Consider the following 23,602-nt stretch of genomic DNA (forward strand, 5'->3'; position numbering starts at 1 on the left):
AAAAACGCAAACGCCCACACAGATGGCGGTGGTGCGGTCCTGCATCCTGGCCAACAAGCTGAGGTGTCCTCGCAGCTGGCCACTGAAAAGCCCACCACATGCAACTGACCTGCTCAAACACCCACTCTAGAATCGGGTAAGCAGTTGAAATACCGTAATGTATTATTTGCCACGAAACAGCAATTTTCTCCACAGAAATAAAAGTCCTCAAGTAGAAAATTAAATTTCAACTTAATGAAAAGATTCTCCTTTAAAATATAATCACCAACTCTGCCAATAAGAAGGTACATTTGGAAAACACTTATCAAATTTGTTCCCGAGAAGCATCCATCTCCTATTTCTGTAGTGAGATGGCCCCATTGTGTAATATCACATCTACCCGGCCACTGAGCTAAGAATCAGCTGTTAAAATAAGTCAGTCATGAGAGAAAGTAAAGTACAGGAGAACTGGAAGTTTTCCCAATGAAAAAAACACCGAAATATAACGGGAAATAATACTCTGACAGCAACTCACTGTACTGTAACCACTTTCAGAATCACACAGTCCGTTATGAGATGTGCCTGCCCCTAACCCGCACAGCTGAGACTCAGGGACTCCCAGTGTTCTCAGCAGGTGGAAACAGCCGTAACGTGACCCAGCGCCTGCATCCTCACCGGCGCTGAACCTTTCTCATTAGAGCTCAGGACTCACCAAGCTTATTCTCCTCCTAGAAGCCAACTAGAAAATGACACTTTGCAAGCTCTCTCTCTTCTCAGCATCCCCTCCCCCATATCTGCAGTGCTGGGATTTCCTGCTAAAGTAGTACTGAGTTTCACCTACCACATTCAAGAACAGTCAGAAATTCCCCCATCTCCCATCTTTCTCCCCCATATCGGAGAGGGCTCTCTGGAAGGATAAAAAGTCAGGAGACCGGGAAGCAGGGTGAGGGTGCAGGTCACACGTTAACAGCTTTCAGTAAAGACCCTTTATTCCTACCACTTATTTGCACTGCTTCGATTCTATGCTGAAACCCAGTCTCGTCCAGACTTGAAGCCTGCATTGTTTGGGGACGTTTTCCTAAGTCTCATTCCATTTCTCTTTTAAAACACCCAAAAGTCTCAATCCTCATCACTACACAGGAGGAGGAGAAGGAAGATTAACTTAACGAACTTTGGCTCTTTTTAAAAACTGCACTTTTTAGAAAAACTTCCGTGAGAAGTGGATTATTAACCAAATCACAAGATGCCTGTGCTTGCCCATGCTCACAGCATCATTGTAATCTCTTATCCACGGCGGGCACACCCAGAACAGAGTTCACCATTCTGTTTAATGGTTGTCTGTTAGAGAAAAACTGCTGTGGTTAAGTAAAGTGTATGCGGCTGAATGTCAATCACATCAGAGTCTAATGGTCTCCACCAGCACACAGTTCTTAGTGAACTATCAATCCCCAGAGTCGGTCTAGGACGGCGTAAACTGAGATTACCAGAGGGCGCCCAAGAGAATGGAGAGTCCGGTTACTTACCTTGTGCAGAGGGAGCACAAGGAACGCCCCGCCCCCACTCGCTTCTATGATTATGGCAACAAATCGGGGATTGACAGCGCAAAAGGAACTATCCCAGGTCACTCGAGAAACCCGGATGTCATCGTAACACTGGTCATTTTTCACCGCTTGTCCAAATACGTGCCGAAACTTGCTCTGTCGTACCACTCGCCTCATTGTGTCTGCAGAAGAGCAAAAATCATGTTAAAATCATGCACTTACCTGAAAGCTCTACTTTTACAAATGAGAAACCCCATATAGAAGGAAAAAAAAAGAAATCAGAATAATACATTTTGTCTGCTCTCCCAGAAAGTAGCCAAATGGCAAATCCAAATTTCCTTCAGTAGCACATATTCAGAAAAAACTGCAAAATGCGTCAGGGAAAGAACTACAAAGAAATGAAAAATTCCTAATTCAAGATCCAGAGACAGCTCATCAGTTTTAATTTCAGGAGAACGATCAAGGCAAAGAATGAAGGAAAATTAGCCTTTCAGGGTTGGGTGGGAATCGAAAGATAGCTCACTCCAACCCTCCCCACTTATAGAAAAGGAAACTCCAGAGTGAAGTTATGCAGTGAATTTGAAGCTAAAGAAAACCCCCCCAAAAGTTATGATGTTGTGGCTTTTTCCTCAGTCTGCCAAGGTAATTTTTCAGATTTTAAGCATTTTCCCCAGACATCAGCACTCTGCCGAGAACTCTGCCTGCTTATGAGTGTTTCCACAAGACCAACTGTGTGTGGTAGCAAATTCAAGAGACGTAAGCAACCATCCTGGTCTTCAAGAGCCTCCCAACATAGGAATACTAATCAGGGCAACTTACAACAGAACTCCCGGTGTTAAGTGCCGATAGACTCTGACTAACGCAGCAGACGGGGCAGCAGATGGGTCAAAAGGCAGGTCTTAGAAAAGAGCAGCAAAGATTTAAATAGAAATCAGTGTAATAAAAGCACTATTTAAGATGGTAGTAGCAGATTGGACATATCAGACAGGAAGAAGCTACAAGCAAGGTGCTGGCTGAACTGTGGCAGTAAACCAAGCCTGAGAAACATCTGGGACATTATGGCAGCAGGAGTCAGAGGAAAAGAAAAATTCAGGGAGGGGAAATGAAACCAGGTTGGGTTTTCACATCCGAGCTGGTCATTCACCAGAGCCATTTCCCAAGTAACCAGGGGACCTGGGAAAAGGGAAGTGACATTGGGCTGGTGTTCCTGGGCTTCCTCATGGGTCACTTTGGACTTCAAATTCCATCAGGTGTCCCAGAGACATGTGCACTGAAGGCTGAATGCTTTGGGATCACGAGGCCTCACTTGATCGAGGTCTCCTAGACTGTCCCCAATATCCTTTTCCTGTTTGCTAATGCAAGACACTCTGTTCCTACTGGCTAGGATAGAAGGAGGCTGGAGAAAACAGAAGAGGAAATGGAACATGGTCAACCCGGACAAGTCAGCTGAAAACAGTACTCCTGATCGCTGTGCACAGAGGAAGGTTAACACCTGTCCACTCGCGCCAAATGGGACACGGGGTGGGCTGTTGCTAATTCCGCCTCTCTGACTCCCTTCCCCATGGCTCTGAGCCCACTGCTAAGCACAGAGGGAGACCATTTCTATTTGCCAGAGACTCCTACCCTTCCAAGGCATGTGCAAAAGTGGCCTCTTTCCAAGCCTGGGGCATGTGGCTGGGCCGAGGCAACAAACGCTTGGCAGGCAGCTGAGCACCCGTGTTCCTCAGCCCAGCTGTTGCCAGACCTTTCCAGCTGACGACCAGGACCATATATTTAGAGTATTTGGTAGAGACGATGGCAAATGATTCGTTTCCACTTGGCCAGAGTCTGTCATTTGTGAAACAGTATAAGCACTTCTCAAGCATGAATAGATAAGACAGCTTCCAGGAGGTGGTGAAAACCAAAAGAAAATCACATCCATACAAAAGTCTGTGTACAGCCAGCTGGTGTCAGGATCCATTTCCCTAAACAACCATCTGTATAAGTTTGCAAAAGCTGGATCGTCACCACTATCTTCCAGCAAGTGCTTCAAAAGTAAGTTAACAGAAAAGAAGGGATTGCACCATATGTCAGAGAGTTATCGTTCATATATATATAAGGTTTTACAAATTCAAAACACAAAAACCCCAACAGAAAATTTACAAAGGACAGGAAGAGGTAATTTACAAAAGAAATACAAATGGCATTTATCTCCACTTCTTCCTAAAATCCTAACAAAATGCTGTAAAGGAACAAAAGTAGGTATAAACACCAAAGCAAGAAAAAGGACACTGGAAAGAAGCCTACAAAAGAGCAAACGTGGAGACGCCTGGCTGGCTCAGTGGGTGGGCGTGCGACTCCTGATCTCAGGGTTGTGAAAATTAGAGCCCCATTTTGGCTGTAGAGATTACTTTAAAAAAACAAAGTTCATTTATGTATTTTGGGAGACCGAGCATGCGCATGTGAGGGCGGGGGCAGAGAGAGAGAGAGAGAGAGAGAGAGAGGGAGGGAGGGAGGGAGGGAGGGAGGGAGCATCCCAAGCAGGCTCTGTGCTGTCAGCACAGAGCCCGACCGGGGGCTCACTCCCATGAACCGTGAGAACATGACCTGAACTGAAATCAACAGACACTTAACCAACTGAGCCACCCAAGAGCCCCTAAAAAAAAAAATCTTCAAAAAAAAAGTGACAACGAACTCTAGGAAGACAGAGAGTTGTCATGCATGTGTAACTGACTCAGCTGAATGCCTCAGGAAGACAAGCTCACAAAAGGATGCCCGCCAAGGCCCACTGTGAAAGCCCAGAGCACTCAGAAGAAAAGTTGTATGCCTCTAAAGATAGGGATGTGAGATAAAGGTTGCAGAAAAAATGAACTGAAAGCCTAAAATTAAGAGCAGCTAGAGACCGTCCTCCAGCGCTGCCCTATCAGGGGACTGCCCCACACCAGCCTCCGCAGAAGCCTGGCCGCAGGCCCTGGGTGGGATAACACCCAGCACAGGTGTGAGCACAGGTGTGAGCAGGTTCCACTGACCACCTAGTTCTGAACAGTGGAGCCTCCAGCCCTTGTTCCGGGGGCTCCCAAGCCCAGACACCACCCTCTCTCCACCCTCCCTCCATGAGTTCCACTGCTCAACCAGCCCCACCACCCACACAGGGCATCAGGACAGCTTCTTGTGCCTCCTTTGAAATGTGAATGGACATTTGAGGCCTTCCTCAAGGCCTTTAACTTAAAAAATAGAGACCATTTTTCCTCTTTACTCTAATAGGCTGGATACCATCTAATCTCACCAATACTATGAATACTATATAAGCAGGTAAAGTGCTTTGGATGTCCTCACTGAAAACAATTATGCAAATCTGCTGGCTGGCTGACATACTAAAACACCCTTAAAAGTCATTTCTATATCACACGTAGTGACAACTTATTTTCATCCTGACCACACGGAGTCAGAACGGAGCAGTGCAGGCTGCGCAGCAGAGCAGTGAGGAAAGACAGCGCTTGCACAGCACCATGCTGACGGCGCCAGCTATGTTCCAATGGATCTGGAAGGGCAGTGTGAGCCCATCCACATCCAAGGTCGAACCTGATCTGGGCTCAGCTGTCCGCGTGTGGCACAGCTGCTTTTGCTGCACACAGCAGAGAAAAGCAATTACGAGGGCAGGCTCCAGAGTCAGACGGCCTTGTGAGCGAGAAGCACAGCTGTACCATTTACGTTCTGGCCAAGGTTCAGTAGGGCAAGTCACTGAATTTCTGTAGGTGTCAGATTCTCTATCTGAAAATGGGTATGATACACATGAAACTGAAGTTATTATTAAATGAGCACTTGGTATTGCGATTGTAGCAGGAGATTAGTATGTTAAAGCACTTTGTATAGTTAGAGACACCTAACTAATTACGCAAGAAATGTTAGCTATTGTTATCATCCTAGAACTTAACAAAGTAATTTGGATTAAAATCCCAGTTTTGCCACTTACTAGTAAATTACTTAACTTTTCTGAGCTTCAGTTTCCTCTTCTATAAAACGAAGGAATTGATACTTACAAGAATTAAAAACCACATCTGACAAACCCAGGTCCAGATAGATGGTTTCACCACCAAAGCCTCTCAAACACCTAAAGAACTAACACCAGTTCTTCACAAATTCTTCCAAATAACACAAGAGGAGGAAACACCTCCAAACTAAGTCTATGAAGCCAGTATTACTCTAATACCCAAATCAAAGACATCACAAGAAAACAACACCAATATGTCTTCTGAATACAGACATAAAAATCCTCACCAAAATACCAGCAGACCAAATCTAGCAACCTATAAAAAGGATTATACACCATGACCAAGTGGGATTTGTCCTAGGAATGCAAGGTAGGGTCACCATCTGAAAATCAATCAGGGTAACATGTATCAATCAAATATAAACAAAAATTGTACAATCATCTCACACAAATAAAGCATTAGCAAAATCCAACACTTTCATGATAAAAACACTCAACAAACAAGGAATACAAGGAAACTTCCTCAAACTGATTAAAACAAAACAGAAACCCACAGCTAACGCAATATTCAATGATGAAAGGGGCTTTCTCTCTTGATCTCCAAGATCGAGAACCAGAAAGGATGTCTGCTCTTGCCATTTTTACTCAGCAATGTGCTACAGGTTCTAGCCAGGGCAATTGGACAAGGGAAAACAAAAACCAAAACAAAAACCCAGCAATACTCCCCAAACTGATCTACAGATTTAAAGCAATCCCTTTCAGAATCTTAGCTGACTTCATAGAAACTAGTAAACAGATTCTAAACTTCATGTGGAATTGCAAGGGAATCCCTCCCAAAACAAAACAACCTTGAAAAAGAAGAACAAATTAGGAAGATCCACATTTCTTGATTGCAAAACTTACTCCAAAGCAATGAAAGTCAGGACAGAGAGGTACTAGAACAAGGATGAACACAGATCAGTGGAACAAGGGGCGTCTGGGTGGCTTAGTCGGTTAAGCGTCCGACTTTCGCTCAGGTCATGATCTCACGGTTTGTGGGTTCGAGCCCCGCGTCGGGCTCTGTGCTGACTGCCAGCTCAGAGCCTGGAGCCTGTTTCAGAGTCTGTTACTCCCTCTCTCTCTGACCCTCCCCTGCTCACGCTGTCTCTCTGTCTCTCCTAGAAATAAATAAAAAATAATAATAAAAAAATTTTAGATCAGTGGAACAAAATTCAAAGTCCAGAAATAAATTCATATACTTTTGGTCAAGTGATTCTCAACAAGAGTCCCAAAACCATTCACTGGGGGGGAAAACAGCCTTTTTAACAAAAGTTGCTGGGACCACTGGATAGCCACATACAAAAGAAGCCTGACCCTAACCCACACTGTAGAAAATAATTAGCTCAAAATGGGTCAAAGATATAACCATAAGAGAATTAAAACTATGAAACTCTTAGAAGGAAACACAGAAGTAAATCTTCATGACCTTGGATCTGACAAGGGATTCTTAGGCAGGACACCACCAAAAGCACAAGCAATAAAATAAAAAGTAGATAAACTGGATTTTATCAAAATTAAAAACCTTTGGCTTCAAAAGATACCATCAAGAAAATAAAGAGACAACCCATCAGAATGGGAGAGATTTTTTGCAAATCTTGTATCTGATAAGGCACCTGTACCTAGAAATCATAAAAGAATTCCTACAATTCAATAAGTCCAATTTAAATCATCCAATTAAAAAGGGGGCAAATAACTTGAATCGATATTTTCCTAAGAAGGTACACAAATCTCCAATAAGCACATGAAAAGATGCTGGACATCAATAGTCACTGGGGAAACATAAACCAAACCCACAAAGAAATACCACTTCAAACCCACTAGGATGGCTAGAATCAAAAAGTCAGAGAATAGCAAGTGTTGGTGAGGCTGCAGAGAAGTCAGAACACTCATACACTGCTAGCAGGAATATGAGATGGCGCAGCTGTTCTGGAAAGCAGTCTGGCAGTTCTTGAAATGATTCAATAGCAACCATATGACCCAGAAGCCCACTCCTAGAAATACACGGCAAAGAATTAAAAACAAGTGTTCAAACAAATATTTGTACATGAATGTTCTTAGTGGCATATTTCACAACAGCCAAAGGGTAGAAACAACCCATTGGTTGGACATCCAATAGAGGAGTGGGAAAACAAAATGTGATACACTCATACGATGAAGTATTATTTGGCAATAAAAAGGAATGAAGTAGTAATAAATGCTACAGCTTGGATGAACCTAGAAAATATTATGCTGAGTAAAAGAGGCCAATCATAGAAGCTTACTATTAGGATTCCATTCATATCAAAGTCCAGAAGAAGCAAGTTTACAGATATAGGAAAAACCCAGTGGTTGCTGGGGAATGGGGGGAGGGTGGACTGAATGACAACAGGAGAATAAAAGGTCACAGCTAACAAGTCAAGGATTTCATTCTGAGGTGGTGAAAATGCTCTAAAATTGACTATGGTGACAGTTGCACATCTTTGTGAATATGTTTACTAAAAACCATTGAGCTGGATGCTTTAAATGGGTGAATTGTATGGTATGTGCATTACAGGTGACCCTTGAACAATATGGGTTCAAATTGCGCGGGTCCACTTGCAAATGTTTTTCAGTATACACAGTACAGGACTGTAAATGTATTTTCTCTTCCTTAAATTTTTCTTAAAACATTTTCTTTTCTAGTTTATTCTATTATAAGATTACAGTATACAACACATACAAAATATGTATTAATCCACTGTGTATGTTATCGGTATGGCTTCCAGTCAACAGTAGGCTGTTCGTAGTAAAGTTTTGGGGGAGTCAAAAGTTATGTGCACATTTTTTTTTAAGTTTATTTTGAGAGAGGTAAAGGGGGGGAGGAGACAGAGAGAGAGAGAGAGAGAGAGAGAGAATATGAGTGGGGGAGGGGTAGAGGGAAAGGGAGAAAAAGAAAAAGAATCCCAAGCAGGCTCACAGAGCCCGCTGTGGGACTTGATCTCATGAACAGATCATTACCTGAGCTGAAATCAAGAGTCGGATGCTTAACAGACTGAGCCACCCAAGCAACCCAAAAGTTATACACAGATTTTTGACTGCAAAGGGTGTCAGTTTCCCTAACCTCATGTTGTTCAAGGGTCTACTGTATATTTCAACAAAGCAGTTTTTTAAAATGTCTGCAAAGTCGCCAGCATAGAATCTGAAGCATAGTGAGCGCTGTCCAATAAATGTCAGCAATTATTATTTAAGAACTCCCTAGTAGGTTTCTCTACCTGAAGGGGAAAAAATCCAAGTCCATTCCCTACTGATTATGGGCCAAGAGTATAATTTTCACATAAGAGAACTAGCATCAGTTACCAAGGATCCTTCACAAAATTTACGTTCTCCTACCTCAGCATCGTATTTACTACACTTCAATGTTCCCCTTAAAGGAAAAAATAAGATCTGTCTCTAACAGAAACTCCTTTCCTCTCGAGAGAGCTGCTTGCATTATCAAACGGCATTAGTGTTTCACTGGCTTATTTTTAAACGCTCAGCTATAAATTTCCAAATTAAAATGTCGTATCATCCAATCTTAGAAGTTCTTTTATTAAATAATCTTGTCCCAAATTACAGAACTAAAATGTCCCCAATACTAGGGTACTTTATACAGAAATCTAATGCTCAATTGTAGTTAAAAAAAAAAAAAAAAAAGTGTGAATGAAAAAATCCTGAACTAACACAACAGACACAAAGTCCAAAGAAATACTAGGTAGAATTTTAAATGTCTTGTCAGAGTAGAACCCTGGAGGCGTTGCCTGCTCATTAAAACTCTTAAAGATGCGTAGGGCTCTTTCTTTGCAATTGAAGGATCATCACAGCAGTGGTGAAGATGTAGTAATAAGTCATTCATTAAGCAAATCTAAGAATTGTTTACAAATTTCAAAATAAGTTGACTTTAGATGTGAGAAAACGCAACATGCTTTTTAACTTCCATCAAGTGTAGAACTATAAACCTTACCTAGGGCTTTATAATATGAAAGTTATTCTACCCGTATTTCTAATAAGACTGGGACTATCCTAAAATGGCTTTCATTATAATAAAAACTGAGGTCCTTGAAAGATCACGTGAGAACAGGTTGAGAGCATAGGCTCAACTATGAAATGCCCTCTCTAGGGTTTAGCTGAAACTCCACTTTAGAAACATGGGCAGTCATCTCCCCTGCCCAAACCCCCAGGTAGTACTGAACACCAGAAAAGAGAATTAAGAGTTAGGTCTTGACTGTCCAGTGACTATCATAGTACATTTATTTTTTTAAAGTTCTTTATCTTTTCTGTGGTTGCCATGCTGTACATTACATCCCCAAGACCTATGTATCTTATAATTTAAAGTCTGTACCTTCTGATCACCTTTACCCATTTCACCCACCTCACTCCCTCCACTTCTGGCAATCACTGTTTCTATGCGTTCTGTTTTGTTTTTTTAAAAACATAAGTGATATCATATAGTACTTGTCTTTGTCTGACTTATTTCACTTAGCATAATGCCCTCAAGATCCATCCACGTTATCACAAATGGCAGAATTTCCTTCTTTTTTATGGCTGAATAACATTCTGCCATGCATAGTCTATTTACACACATATACATTTATATCTATACATACATATATATGCAATACATATAGACGTACCACATTTTCTTTATCAGTTCTTCATCTGTTGACTAGACACTTAAGATTGTTTCCAAATCTTGGCTATTATAAATAATGCTACAATGAACGTGGGAGTGCAATATATACCTTTTCAAGATAGTGATTTCATTTCCTTTGGATAAACACGCAGAAGAGGAATTGCTGGATCATAAAGGAATTCTACTTTTAATTTTTTGAGGAGCCTCCATAGTGGCTGCACAAATTTACATTCCATTTTCTTTCCAAATGGAAATTTCCTGTACAACTTTCTATTTCCACAAAGATTTCTACGCAGTAGATAATATACTCTTGTTTTTGCTTCAAAGAAAAATCTAAAAGTTGACTGCTGACATTCATTTAACAGGCTCATCTAAGGAAACAAACAAAAAAAAAACAATTAAAAATTTTCTTCACATGTTAGGTGGTCATCTTAACCAAGAACAAGCTGTTAAAAATAAGGTCTATCTCCATGGCTTAAAGACTTTTTTTTTTAAGATTTTATTTTTACATAATCTCTACACCCAACGTGGGGCGTGAACTCACAATTCCAAGATCAAGAGTCGCATGCTCTACCAAATGAGCCAGCCAGGCGCCCCAGATAAGAGTCAGAGGAAAGTTTGCTAAAAATCACTCTCTAATTTCCATCTTACAGTCAGTTGATAATCCCCAACCTCGAGGAGAGTGTAAAGTCTTATGGTACTGCCAAGTGCTACATAGAAAATTTATTTCATAGGCCGTACAAGAAATGTGTTGGATGTTAGGACGAAACAATATAGACAAGACAGGGTGTTTATACTGTAATGGTACCAAATCAAATACACTCAAAACACCTGAGTAAATGTTACTCCATTTTCTCTATTCTCTCTGTCTACTTCCATCAATCTCATAAAAAATGACCACAATTTTGACATTTTCCTGTTTATTGAGAAGTTATCTGTTTAAAGATTCCAGCAGATGTATTTCTATGGTTCATATGAAAGGAAACACATCCTGCTAGGAACACATACAGGAAAACCCCTACTAGTAGCAAAATCCTGCCCAGCACATTTATGGAGACTATTCCAGAGCATCCATTACTCAAGTGCTCACAAAATGTTCCCGAGCCAGCAGCAACCACAGGAACACTCCAGAATGTCCCAACAGGGAAAGAACACGTTCCCTCTAAACTGCTGCTTTTATGTCAGGCACTCTTTAATGTGGGAGAAATCGGATGCATTATTTAATAGAAAATGCCAACTAAGATAGTGGATGAGGAAACAAATGTCTGAAAACCAGCTATTTAAATGGCAATACCAACAACTGAAAGTGCTTTTAAGAAAGCTGGAAGTGGAATATGTAAGCCTACATGGAATACACATTCAAAGAGAGCAGACACCCACGCAAATATGGGAGGTACTCTGATTAAATACAAAAATTCAACATTCATCAATTCTGGATAGGAGATGGCTGAGCTCTTTTGAATTTTCTTAAACAAAATCTACCAGTGACACTCGAATTCATCAAATTATTTTCATTGCATCCAGTCCCTTAACCAACAGATTCATATGTGACACACTCCAAGAAAAAAATACCCGTAATTTACCTACTTTAACAGGGCTGTTTTAACAAGGAAGAAATAAGACCACATGCAGCGTCTCTTATAAAGCACAACAGAAAGTAGTATACACAACAGACCTCACACACAGCAGCTATGGCTAAAAGAGATCTGGACCCCACTCATGACACTGAGGTGCTGGAAAAGAATGGGTTTTTTCCCTAGAAAAACTGCTGACCACTATGACAACTGACTGCAAGTGTGGAACAGCCTGATGTTGGTTCAATCCATCGTGACACGCAGAACAGTCAGAACAAAGCAGGAAAATGCATCCTCATTACAGCCTCCCAAGTAGTTCTAGTCCATCGTCATCATCCATCCAGGTCACGGGCAAAATGCCAAGAACGAGGCATCAATTATAAACGCACCTTGTTTTGATTCAATAACCCATTATCATTTTAGCTTTTAAATGTTTCCAGGAACAGCAACAACAACAACAAAACAAAACCCACAAGTAAGATCCACCAAGAAGCATCCAGGCTGAGTCCTCACAGAAGCCGGGAGTGGAAAAGGTTCCAAAGCCCATCAATTCAGGCCCTTCATTTTCGGTGCGGAAACATTATGTGACTTGTCCAAAGATAAAAGACTTCTGGAGAGACACAATGACCCTGAACCGCAAAGTACAGGGCAGTTCAACTGTCCGCCCCCTGAACTTTCATGCTTTTTCAATGATAAACTCCTGATCCTACACACAATTTGGCTTTCCCACGTCAGCCAGTGAGGCCACTCAGGGCTCTCCCGTGGGGTGCTGCCTCAGCCGTTCACGGTTCCGCGAGGCCTGTCTGCACAATTTTTAAATATGGAATTGCATTTTGCTCACATTTTATAAAATATAGAAACTGGCTGTAAACATTCAAATACAGAGAAACCAACAGAGAGCATGAAGTATGCCTAAGGAAGCAAATCTTTACCCTCTGACTGAAGACCCTGAGGCCTAATGCCAGAGGGCTCTGCGCTCGACTGTCCGAGACACAGCACGGAAGGGCCTGCGTGAAGACGCAGAGACCTGTGCATCAGGGGCAATTTCCAAAAGGGGAGGAACAATGAATCGGTGTTTATTTTTTAAAGCTTTCTAAGAAAAGAACTCTTACTTTTACATTTTGCAATTTTGTACTCATTTTAGGAACCTGTTACAGAGAAAAGCTGGGGACAGGGGACGGGGACTCAAACGCTTCCCTGAAGATTTGGAGTCGAACGCACAGCTAGGAGAATGACTGCTAAAAATGAAGTCAGACAAGAAATGAGCTACAGAACAGAAACAAAATCACAACAGACATTTCAAATACCTTATGATTTTATGTCACCTATACCTCCATAAAGCCAAAATTTAAAAAAAGAAATGAAATTGGCATATGAACATCAAGATGGCAACAGGTAAAGATCCTAAATGTAAAAAATACAAATCTTCAAATTCTCTCACACTTGTATTAAAGAGACCGTTTATCAACTAAAAGATGCCGTCATAGGGCATGTAACTCACTTAAAATATAATAATAATGACATACGTTACAGAAATTTTACAGTTACTAAAACATGAGATTATAAGATTTTAGAGGTCCTCTCTTGCTCTTCAATGATAGAAATGTATTTTTTTATTGCACTATCAGAATAACAGGAGATTTTTCCTAAGAATATGCAAGGATGACATGTTTACTATCCTTCATATTCTCCCAATTTGCTGCTTATCGCCAACATCTTCATAAACACAACCACCTCTCCCCATCCCCAGAGCTTTGAAGAACTGCGAAAGAAGTCTCCATCACAGAGTCAGGGAGAGGCAGGCACGACCTGCCCAGAGAACGCTGTGGATCCGATTCGGAGGCTACGCCGCCTCCCTCAAGGGCACCACAAGAGACCAGTCTTAGAAGCTGAACTCTGCCTCTTCTCATCAAAGAGCCAAATTAATCCCAAGAGTTCTCATATCAACGACAGAACTTTTACAGACCTGACTGACCCGGCAATCTCACTTAAAATTTAATGATGAATGTGTTTCAAAATACCCTCTCTATACCAATGACCTACTTCTCTTATCAACAACTGCTAAAAAGCACACTGTGTATGTTGCTAAGTCTGTTTCCACCACTTAGTCAGGTGGAGCTACTTTTGGAATAAAATTTTAATAATTCTTTGCCAATATACTTGTACCGGGAAATGAAAATACTGGACTCCCAGATCTTTTGGGGTTTTTTTTTTTTTAAAGGCATCTTTTTAAAGGCTGCCATCACAGGTGAAACTAACAATGTCAAAAAACAAAGTAATCACCTTGCACTGAAGAATTTCAGTCTTTCCTTTTGAATGCCCTATACCCTGGGCTGTGACTAAACACACACTTCTGACAATGTTTCAAGGGAACAGCGAGGCAGAGTAGGAAAACTGGCTCAGAGGCAAGACACAAGTTTATCCTGACACAGTCACTTAACCACTAATTCATTTTTGGTCCTACAGTTGCTGGTTTCTTCATCTATAAAATGAACAACTAAAACAAGTTATTGTTCTATGGTCCTATTTTATTTTATTTAAATATTTTATTTATTTTTGAGAGAGAGAGAGAGAGACAGCATGAGCAGGGGAGGGTCAGAAAGAGAGGGAGACACAGGATCTGAAGCAGGCTCCAGGCTCTGAGCTAGCCGTCAGCACAGAGCCCGATGCGGGGCTCGAACCCACGAACCGTGAGATCATGACCTGAGCTGAAGTCAGACGCTTAACCGACTGAGCCACCCAGGCGCCCCTGTTCTATGGTCCTATTTTAACCTGAAGCCTACATAACGAGTCAATACGAAATGCTTCTTTCCCTGGGATCCAGTCCACATCCCTGGGATCCAGTCCACACGCCCCCAATAAAAGACATATAATTCACTGAGAACTCAATTCGTTTTTAGAACTCACAGGGATATACATACAACACATACACTCAATTGTGAATGCTGAGTAGTAGGTCTTTCATCCTAGTCATTCATCATTCATTTATTCAACAAACATTTATTGAGCTTTGATCAGGTGCTGGGCATCATGACAGACATAGCAGACGCAATGGTTAGCAAGGAGGCCTAGCCCTAGTTCTCAAAGCTTACAATCTGCTGGAGGACACGTCACAATCAAATATTGCCACTGACATTAACGTGCCACTATGGCAAATGCTGGGATGCAGACGTGCACACAGGAGAAGGAGCCAACAACCAGGGCAAAGAACCACCTCTTACGAGTAGCTCCAAAGAGCCTTCTCTTTACAAGTAGTGTGTTTGTAAAGAGAAAAAAAAAGCTAGAGAAAAACTTTAAATTTCTTATTGTACCTTTTCAGATTAATAACTGGATTCATGGCTTTAATTAAGGTACTGTGCCCAGAGATGTGCCCAGAGCTTGAAGGTAAACATATTGAGCATGCAATTTCAAAATTAAACTAACATTCTTTAAATATAATTTTTTTACGCTCATTTATTTTTGAAACAGTGAAACAGAGCATGAATGGGGGAGGGTCAGAGAGAAAGGGAGACACAGAATCCGAAGCAGGCTCCAGGCTCCGAGCTGTCAGCACAGAGCCCAGTGTGGGGCTCGAACCCACAAACCATGAGATCATGACCTGAGCCGAAGTCAGACGCTTAACCTGACTGAGCCACCTAGGTGCCCCTTAACACTCTTTAAATATAAATCCCATGTATCCAGAATTTTCAGACATCCTGTAAAAATAGGAAAGTATACCTCTTAAAATCTTACTGTGCCTCAGGGCAAAACATTTTGTTTGATCCATTTTGGTAAAAAATACAAACTACTGGGGGTCATGGGTCATGATCTCATGGTTTGTGGGTTCAAGCCCCGCATCAGGCTCCGTGCTGACAGTGAGAAGCCTGCTTGGGATTCTCTGTCTCCTCTCTCTGCTCCTCCCCTGCTCTCTCTCTCTCTCAAAATAAATAAACAAACTTGAAAAAATTACAAACTACTTCCTTATCAGCACACCTCTCTTCAAAAGGAGCAGAGAACAAAGAAACCCATAGAATATCAGTATCTACAACAGAATACAAGAAACTGAAGAATGCAACTCCACTGGGGAAAATGTAGTTACTACTAAATAAATACTTTACCACCACCCAATACCTTCTGAAGGTCTCAGTTCTTCAGGAAAAAAACATCATGCATCCCATTTCACCAACAAAATGAAAAAATCTCCAGGGAAGTGTGACAGACAAATAAAGCCCTCTTTGGGGGAGGAAACAGTTGGGCTAAGTATTTTGGGAGTGAATATTCCATAGCTTTTAGTACTCTTAGCTAATAAAACTAACACAACCCCCCCAAAACCTATCTTCTTTCCAAACTGTATGAAGATCTGAAAAGAAAAGCATAGTCAATTCTTGATGTAAAATTAATTAGACTGTAACTAAAAGAGAAACTTTATGTGCCTCAAAAGAAAGTAGGAAGAATCCTCTTTAAAGCACCGTGAGTAGAAAACTAGCAGAAAGATCAGGGGGCTTCCCATGCCTAATACTCTTTTAAAAGCCTACATTTATAGCAAACAGACAAGCAAAAAAACTACATTTATAATTTGGTAAGTTCTAAAAATTGCCAGAAACACACACATACACCATACACAATTATAATTACAAAACAATTCTTTTTTTTTTTTTCTTTTAAGGCTCTATGCCCAATGTGGGGCTTGAACTCATGACCACAAGAACAAGAGTCCCATCCAGGCTCTACTGACTGAGCCAGTCAGGTGTCTCTACAGAACAATTCTTATGATCTCTTATCACAATTACAAAACAATTTTTTTGTGTGATCGCTCATCACTAATACGATATAAACTGAAAACTATAGTTTTTCAAATTTTAATATTGCACAAATGAGCCCCCCAATGATTCAACAATTGGAATGGTATACAATTTGTCCTATTTTAATTTACCCATTTCTTGTCAATTTCTCAAGTCAAATGAATCCAAACATATTAAAACCTGGGAGCAGCTCCAGGAGCCACTGAAATGAGCTTAGATCTGTCAGGTGACTTCTCTGGAGCTGCCCTGGAGGCCCTTCAGGGGCCACTGAGGGCACTCAACAGTGAGGCAATGCACTGAAGATTATGCAATTTGAGAAGAGAACGACAGGAAAGGGAAACTCAGTTTTTTCAAGTTTTTTTAGCTTTCAATCTTCATCTCGATACAAATAATGGTTCTTCTCATATGTATTTCAACAAAAACTCACAAGATGAAAGCATGTTTCCACTCTGATGCTAGTTCAATTGTTTCTAAAGTCAAAGTTGCTAACCAAACTACAAACCAAAGATCTAAAAACCCCATGCTGCCAATACTTTGAGCTTATTCAAGAATTTACGTAAATTTGCAATGAATACTAATAGATAATGCAACTCTCTTTTTCATCAGAATTCAAGCTTTAAGTAACCAGAACTCCAAAATTTGCTTTACAAATAAAACACAGCTCAATAAATAAATGTGTACATGTATACCACGCACTGTTTACAGTATTTATAATAAAAACTATAGGATTAGATTATAATATAATTTAATAAACAAATGTTTACAATTAGCAATCCTCTATGACATAGAAAACATCCCCTTCGGGACACCTGGATGGCTTACTTGGTTGAATGTCTGACTTCGGCTCAAATCATGATCTTGCGGTTCATGAGTTGGGGCTCTAAGTCAGGCTTGCTGCTGTCAGCACGGAGCCCACTTTGGATCCTCTGTCGCCCTCTCTCTCTGTCCCTCCCCCACTGTGCTCGCTCTCTCTCTCAAGAATAAATAAACATTTAAAAAAAAAAAAGAAAAAGAAAATGTCTCCATTATTTTCATCTTCTATAAAATGGGAAGACTAACAATCTCTATCACAAGTAGATCACATCAAACTGAAATTCAATTATTCAACCAATAATTATTGAGCATCTGCTGGGTGCCAGGCAGCATGCTGGGAAATAGAGGCACAGAAAAGTAAGACATTCTCTGCTTTCAAGGAATGTGGAATATAGTGGCATTACTGTTCACTTTCACAAACTGAAAACTAATAATTCCATACAGATATTTATTTTTAAATTTCTACCCATTTAATCCCAAATATAGTTCACATTAGCACAGGAATCATTAATGTTAGTCACACCCACAAATTATACTTTCATCTACCTTTGTAACCCCACATCTACACTATATTTACATTTCACCTAAATGCACTGTATACTCTATTATGACTTCCCACAATCCACGCCTCTTCTCTATCCACCTTACACCCCTCCTCTATTACACCTGTTCCAAATCAGCCCCGTGCCATTCTGCACACCCTCGGGCAGGGCCTCAACTCCGTGTCCCATAGATACTGACTCTCCAATATCTTGTCTTCTCAACTCCCATGGGGCTCCGTCCCCACAGAGAATTCAGTATCAAGAATGATACACTCGAGGGATGCCTGGCTGGCTCTGTCAGTAGAGCATGTGACTCTTGATCATGGGATCATGAGTTCGAGCTCCACATTAAGCACAGAAATTACGTTTTAAAAGTTTACAAGGGAATGGAAATAGAGAGAGATCCGTGCCTAGCTTTAGCCAGCACAAGCCGACCCAATTTACAGCCATTACCCTGCTCTGATCCACTTTTCAAAGGTCAAAGAAACCAAGTCAGTGCTCAAACCTAAGACCCTTTCAAGAGTGGTTTCCAAATGGAAAGAGGGGGAAAAAAGGGATCATGGGTATTTCGGGGGGAAAAAAACAAAAACAAAACTTACCAGATGAACTGTTTTAGAGTTAACAGTTCAAAAGCGGGCAGGCTTCTTCCTGATTGCAGGCATAGGGCAGCCTCTACATGGGCCCTGCCTGATTCCACACGCCTCGGTTCAATTTTCCCCTCGAAACCTTGTCATGCTGACTGAATGCCAAAATTTCAGAGAGAGGATTTATCAAAAGGAGTCTCCTTTTTCAAAATATGGATATTGTACCTCGGAAAGGGTTAAGGGATATGAGAAAAATAATATAACTGAAGCCCGTCGTCACCCTAGCGCTGATCTACAGTGGTTGTCTAGCAGTAACTAGGGCCGCCCAGGAACACAGTAGGGAAAATGCACGTGAATCATTTGCTTTACTACTACTACTTAAAGGAGATCAGCTTACCCAAGGGAGGAGAAGTTTCAAATTAAGAAAGGAGGGTGAGCACGCTGAGGGTGCAGAGGGCTTCTGGGGCAAGAGGCCACTAGATGCCACCACAGGCTGGTGGGGGTAGAACGTGGCTCCTCCTCTCTTTTTCACATGACTCCCAGCTCCCAGGATCCAGGATTCCACTATCACCATTAAGACTTTAAAACCCTGAGGCGCCTGGATGGCTCAGTCAGTTAAAGCGCCCGACTCTTGATTTTGGCTCAGGTCATGATCTCACGGTTCAGGAGTTTGAGCCCCACATGGGGCTCCGCGCTGACAGTGTGGAGCCTGCCTGGGAAACTCTCTTCCTCTCTTTCTGCCTCTGCCTCTCTCTCTCTCTCTCTCTCTAATAAACAAACTTAAAAAAAGAAAAGAAAAAGAATTTAAAACCCTGTGCTATGAATTAAACAGATTTCTTCAGTCTAGGCTGGAAACTTATAATACTGAATCTATACCAAAAATGCCATGCCATCTGAGTTCCAAGTAACTGAGTTCAACTTTGGAACCCAACCCAGTTCTGGGCTGAAGACTGAATGTACACAGCGCCTGCGAAACAGAAACTGCATCTGGGCTCTCAACCATTCAGTTGTAGAAAACCACTTGGTTCACAACTACCCTCTGCAGGTAATATGCACTGTTTGTTCCACTGGACAATGTAATTCAGCCCAGGGCATGCAAGATACCTCTGCACTGCATAAGAACAAACTGAAAGTCTCAAGGTATTAAAAAACAAAACATCCAACTTATCCTTTCCTAAGTAGCACTGTAAAGCAGCAATGGCTCAAGTAAGAAAGCCTAAGGTTACCCCATTTCTAAAACCGACAACACGCATCTTATTAAATACCACCACAAAGAGCTATGGCCAGCACTTGTTGGCTGAGGCCTCACTCCGGCTTGCCAAAAAAAACTAGGATGACAACGTTAAGCTAAAGAGCCTACTAACCGCAAAATTAATTCACCATCTAGCTTGTAAAGTGAAGAGTCTCCCAATAAATCCTTTTGCTTCAGGGAGATGATAGCTCAAGTTCACGTGTGTCTCGGTCACGACTCAGGCAGCATTTAAGTTTTTATATTAATTAATAAGTCAGCCTCCATTATTTCAGTTCCTAAGAATGGAAGGAATTAGAATCTTTAACCAGAAAAGAATGCTTGACCATTATGAAAAGGAATTTAAGTATCTTTCATGTGCAGTAAGCAAACAATAGTGATTAAACATTTGTGCTAAGGAGGGGGTCTGGGGAATTATTTTCAAGAACCCCTACAATATCCAGAGTGGAAAACACCCTGTCACAGGCTTCACTCTCCCTACACTTCCTTTTCCACATGTATTTATGGCCTTTCGCAAAACTGAAAAATGACAGCTTTGTTCACTCAGGATAAAGACCTCAGCAGTTGTCAGAATATGGGGACACATATCTGATTCCACAATGGGGCAAAAAAAGGCTCCAGTACCAAACTGCCATGTGCCCAGGTTCCCAGAATGTCTTGGTTCTGTGGACACAGAATGACCGCATCGTGAAGCTGTGATCGACTGCTAATCTCAAAGGGTTTTCCCACTGCCTGTTATGATCTGTGCAGCTCCAGTACCCGTATGTGCTGCTGCTGTCAAAATCGGTGTCTTCACATCCGTGTGGCCCCGTTGTGCTGACTATTCTGGCAAGACACAGAGCAAAGGTGTCTCTGCAATATTAATTGGACTTTGAAACTTTTGATATACTTACTCACTGCTTACTAATGGTTAGATTATACGACTGAAGAAATAAAAAGGGATCTTTTACATTAAAACTAGGAAAAAAACAAATCTAACAGAGGCTCATCCAAGAGACTCCGTGTATTTTTAAGTTTCCCCAAAATGCATCTTTAAAAAGCCTGAAAATCTGGACCAAGCTTCATAGTGTACAATACATGTGCAATCTAAAGATGTGAGAAAACACATACACATAAATGTTAGTACAAACACTGATTGTGGTAATAAAATGAAGAGGTAAAAAACTCTGTGAGTAGATCTGTCAAGAGACCGTGGTGGAAGGTTAAGAGGGAACTGGTGCATTCGGTCAAGGACTAAAAAGAGAAAGCACATCAGGTTCGCACTGTTTAAAAAAAAAAAAAAAAAATCACGCAACACTATAAATCACCACCACCAACTCTAAAAATGAATTCACACTACACATGGAAAGAGGTGGGAGAAAGCTGGGGAGGGGGGAGGGACAGTTAAGGTCCTGGTTGTGGGCAAGTCTCTTGTGCTCCTGACTGCAGTCCCCTCATCTGTAAGAAGTGGAAGAGACCAGTAAGGTACTTTCCACTCTGGCTGTGATTCAGAGTCACCAGGGAGGGCAAGCCCAGGCAGCTGGGTTTATAAAGGTCTACAGCTGGGTTTATAAAGGTCTCATGGGTGGGCCAGAATAAAGGCCTCTGGACTTGAGAAATAACCTCCCAAATGCCCCAAAATGACATATTCCTTAAAATGTGGTAAGAGGGGCGCTTGGGTGGCTCAGTCAGTTGAGTGTCCAACTTTGGCTCAGATCATGATTTCACAGTTCATGGGTTCGAGCCCTGCATCGGGCTCTGTGCTGACAGCTCAGCCTGGAGCCTGTTTCAGATTCTGTGTCTCCCTCTTTCTCTGCCCCTCCCCCGCTCGTGCTGTCTCTCTCCCTAAGAGACAGAGAGAGAGAGAGAGCGCGAGAGCGAGCGAGCACGAGTGGGGGAGGGGCAGAGAGAGAGGGAGACACAGAATCTGAAACAGGCTCCAGGCTGAGCTGTCAGCACAGAGCCCGATGCAGGGCTCGAACCCATGGACCACGTGATCATGACCTGCGCCAAAGTCAGCGGCTTAACTGACTGAGCCACCCAGGCGTCTCCCCAAAAAAATTTTTAAAAGATGGTAAGATACTGGTCTATGTATGATCCATTTTCATAATTTTTAAAAAATAGATGTAGACAATTTCATGACCCTAAAAGGGGAGGACATATATTGCAAAAGTATTGCCTTTAGTCATACGAGATAGAAGCCTTCCTACCTCCATCTGTATTTCAGTTTCTCTCACCCTGACCTCTGCACTAATCTAATTTCTCTTTACTGCGGCAAACAGGAGTGTTATTAATGTGAGATTCAAATGACAGGCCCAATTTAGCATCCCATGAAACTACGGAGGCTCTTTTCCCACACAGAATGTTACAGCTGATCACAATGCTGTCATTCACATCATAACCAGATGACGATCTTAAGCACCCCAGCACAATCTCCTTCCAAACCCTAAAAAGATCAGTCTTTTCCAGGAACTAAACCTTTTTCCTCAACATAGAGACTGAATACAAGGGAGGCCTGAATTAGAGAAGCTTGTCTAAATAGGCATTTCCAAGTCAGACAGAAGGCAAAAACAAAAAACACCTGCCTCATCTTTAATATTACCTTCCTGCCCTAAAATTACACATTTTTTTCCCTCTTCTTTAATTCAACTTTGATTTGAAGTCTAAAATGCTGAGGTGGGAGTGGGAATTCATGCGTTAATAGCTTAATATCAGAAATAAAATGTATTAAACTTACTCTTATTGATTTTCCCCAGTTCCATTCATTCACAGACATTAGGAGTGAAGACAGAGGGAACACAAATTTATTCACTGTCTACTCGATACCCCAGCAAGGCACCCTAGCATCCACACTACACAAACAGGCTCAGGGAGGTGAGGCAATTGTCAGTCACGGCTATTAAAAAGTGGAGCCAAGGGGCACCTGGATGGCTCAGTCGGTTACTCAGCTGACTTCGGTTCAGGTTATGATCTTGCAGTTCATGAATTCGAGCCCTGCGTTAGGCTCTGTGCTGACAGCTCAGAGCCTAGAGCCTGCCTCGGATTCTGTGTCTCCTTCTCTCTGTCTCTCTCTCAAAAATTAATAAATATTTAAAAAAAAAATTTTTTTTTACAAAGAAGTGGAGCCAAGAGTGGAACCCAGCTCAGTCCAGCTCTAAAGGCCTGCACCTTTCATTTCCTCAGTTTCTTTACATGTAAAACTCTCTTGCAGCAAGAAACTCTATAAGGGAGGGATGGTGCACTGAGCCTAATCACACAAAGAAACCCGAAATTTATTTTTCTTTTCTTTACTACCTTATCATAATCCAACCACTTCAGTGAACACACACACACACACACACACACACACACACACAAAGGAAACGTTCCCCAAAACGCCAACTGGTTTGTCCTAATTCTTAGGAAGATGCAAAGTGGAGTATTTTCAATGAAAGCATCAGAAGTGAACATAAGAACCCAAAATATAACTAAAGACTACTACTTGAGTCAGATGCTCTGAGAGAAGAGACAATGGAAAAATAAAAAGAATGAAAAGAAAGCAAGCATATGCTCTGAAAACCCAGTTTATACCCATTATCAGGTGTACACAGAGGTGGTTCCAACTGGCCGACACCACCAGCAGGGCTGCTGCAGCATTTGGGGTGGGAATCCTACCAAACTAAAAGGGTTCTCTGGCCACTTGTCCTACTGAGAAGGCTGTGCACCAGTCATCACTGTTCATTAAGTGGGGAGAACCTGGACGAGAATGTTCTGCCCCTGGAAAAATGCTTCAAAAGCTTGGTTTTATGTCTGAGCGATTTTTCGGCAAGAGCCAGACTCGGGTGCCAGAAAGGCAGAGGGGAATCACTCCATGCTACTTCAGCCCAGGCAACAAAGATGTAAATAATCATCAGAGAAATGCACTGACCTCAAGATCTTTCCAAT

General features: G+C 41.7%; 1 protein-coding gene across 1 annotated transcript in view; it reads right to left on the minus strand.

The window, feature by feature from the left end:
* Positions 1-23,602, minus strand: part of CORO1C (coronin 1C) — a 73,358-nt gene that overhangs the window by 45,129 nt on the left and 4,627 nt on the right. The window contains exon 2 of the mRNA XM_039243361.1: positions 1,503-1,702. Coding sequence (XP_039099292.1) covers positions 1,503-1,697 — 195 coding nt within the window. The 5' untranslated portion in view covers positions 1,698-1,702. The remainder of the gene's footprint in view (positions 1-1,502; positions 1,703-23,602) is intronic.

Source organism: Hyaena hyaena, unplaced genomic scaffold, assembly GCF_003009895.1.
Source record: "Hyaena hyaena isolate Hyena2069 unplaced genomic scaffold, ASM300989v1 scaffold_0, whole genome shotgun sequence".
Lineage (NCBI taxonomy): Eukaryota > Metazoa > Chordata > Mammalia > Carnivora > Hyaenidae > Hyaena > Hyaena hyaena.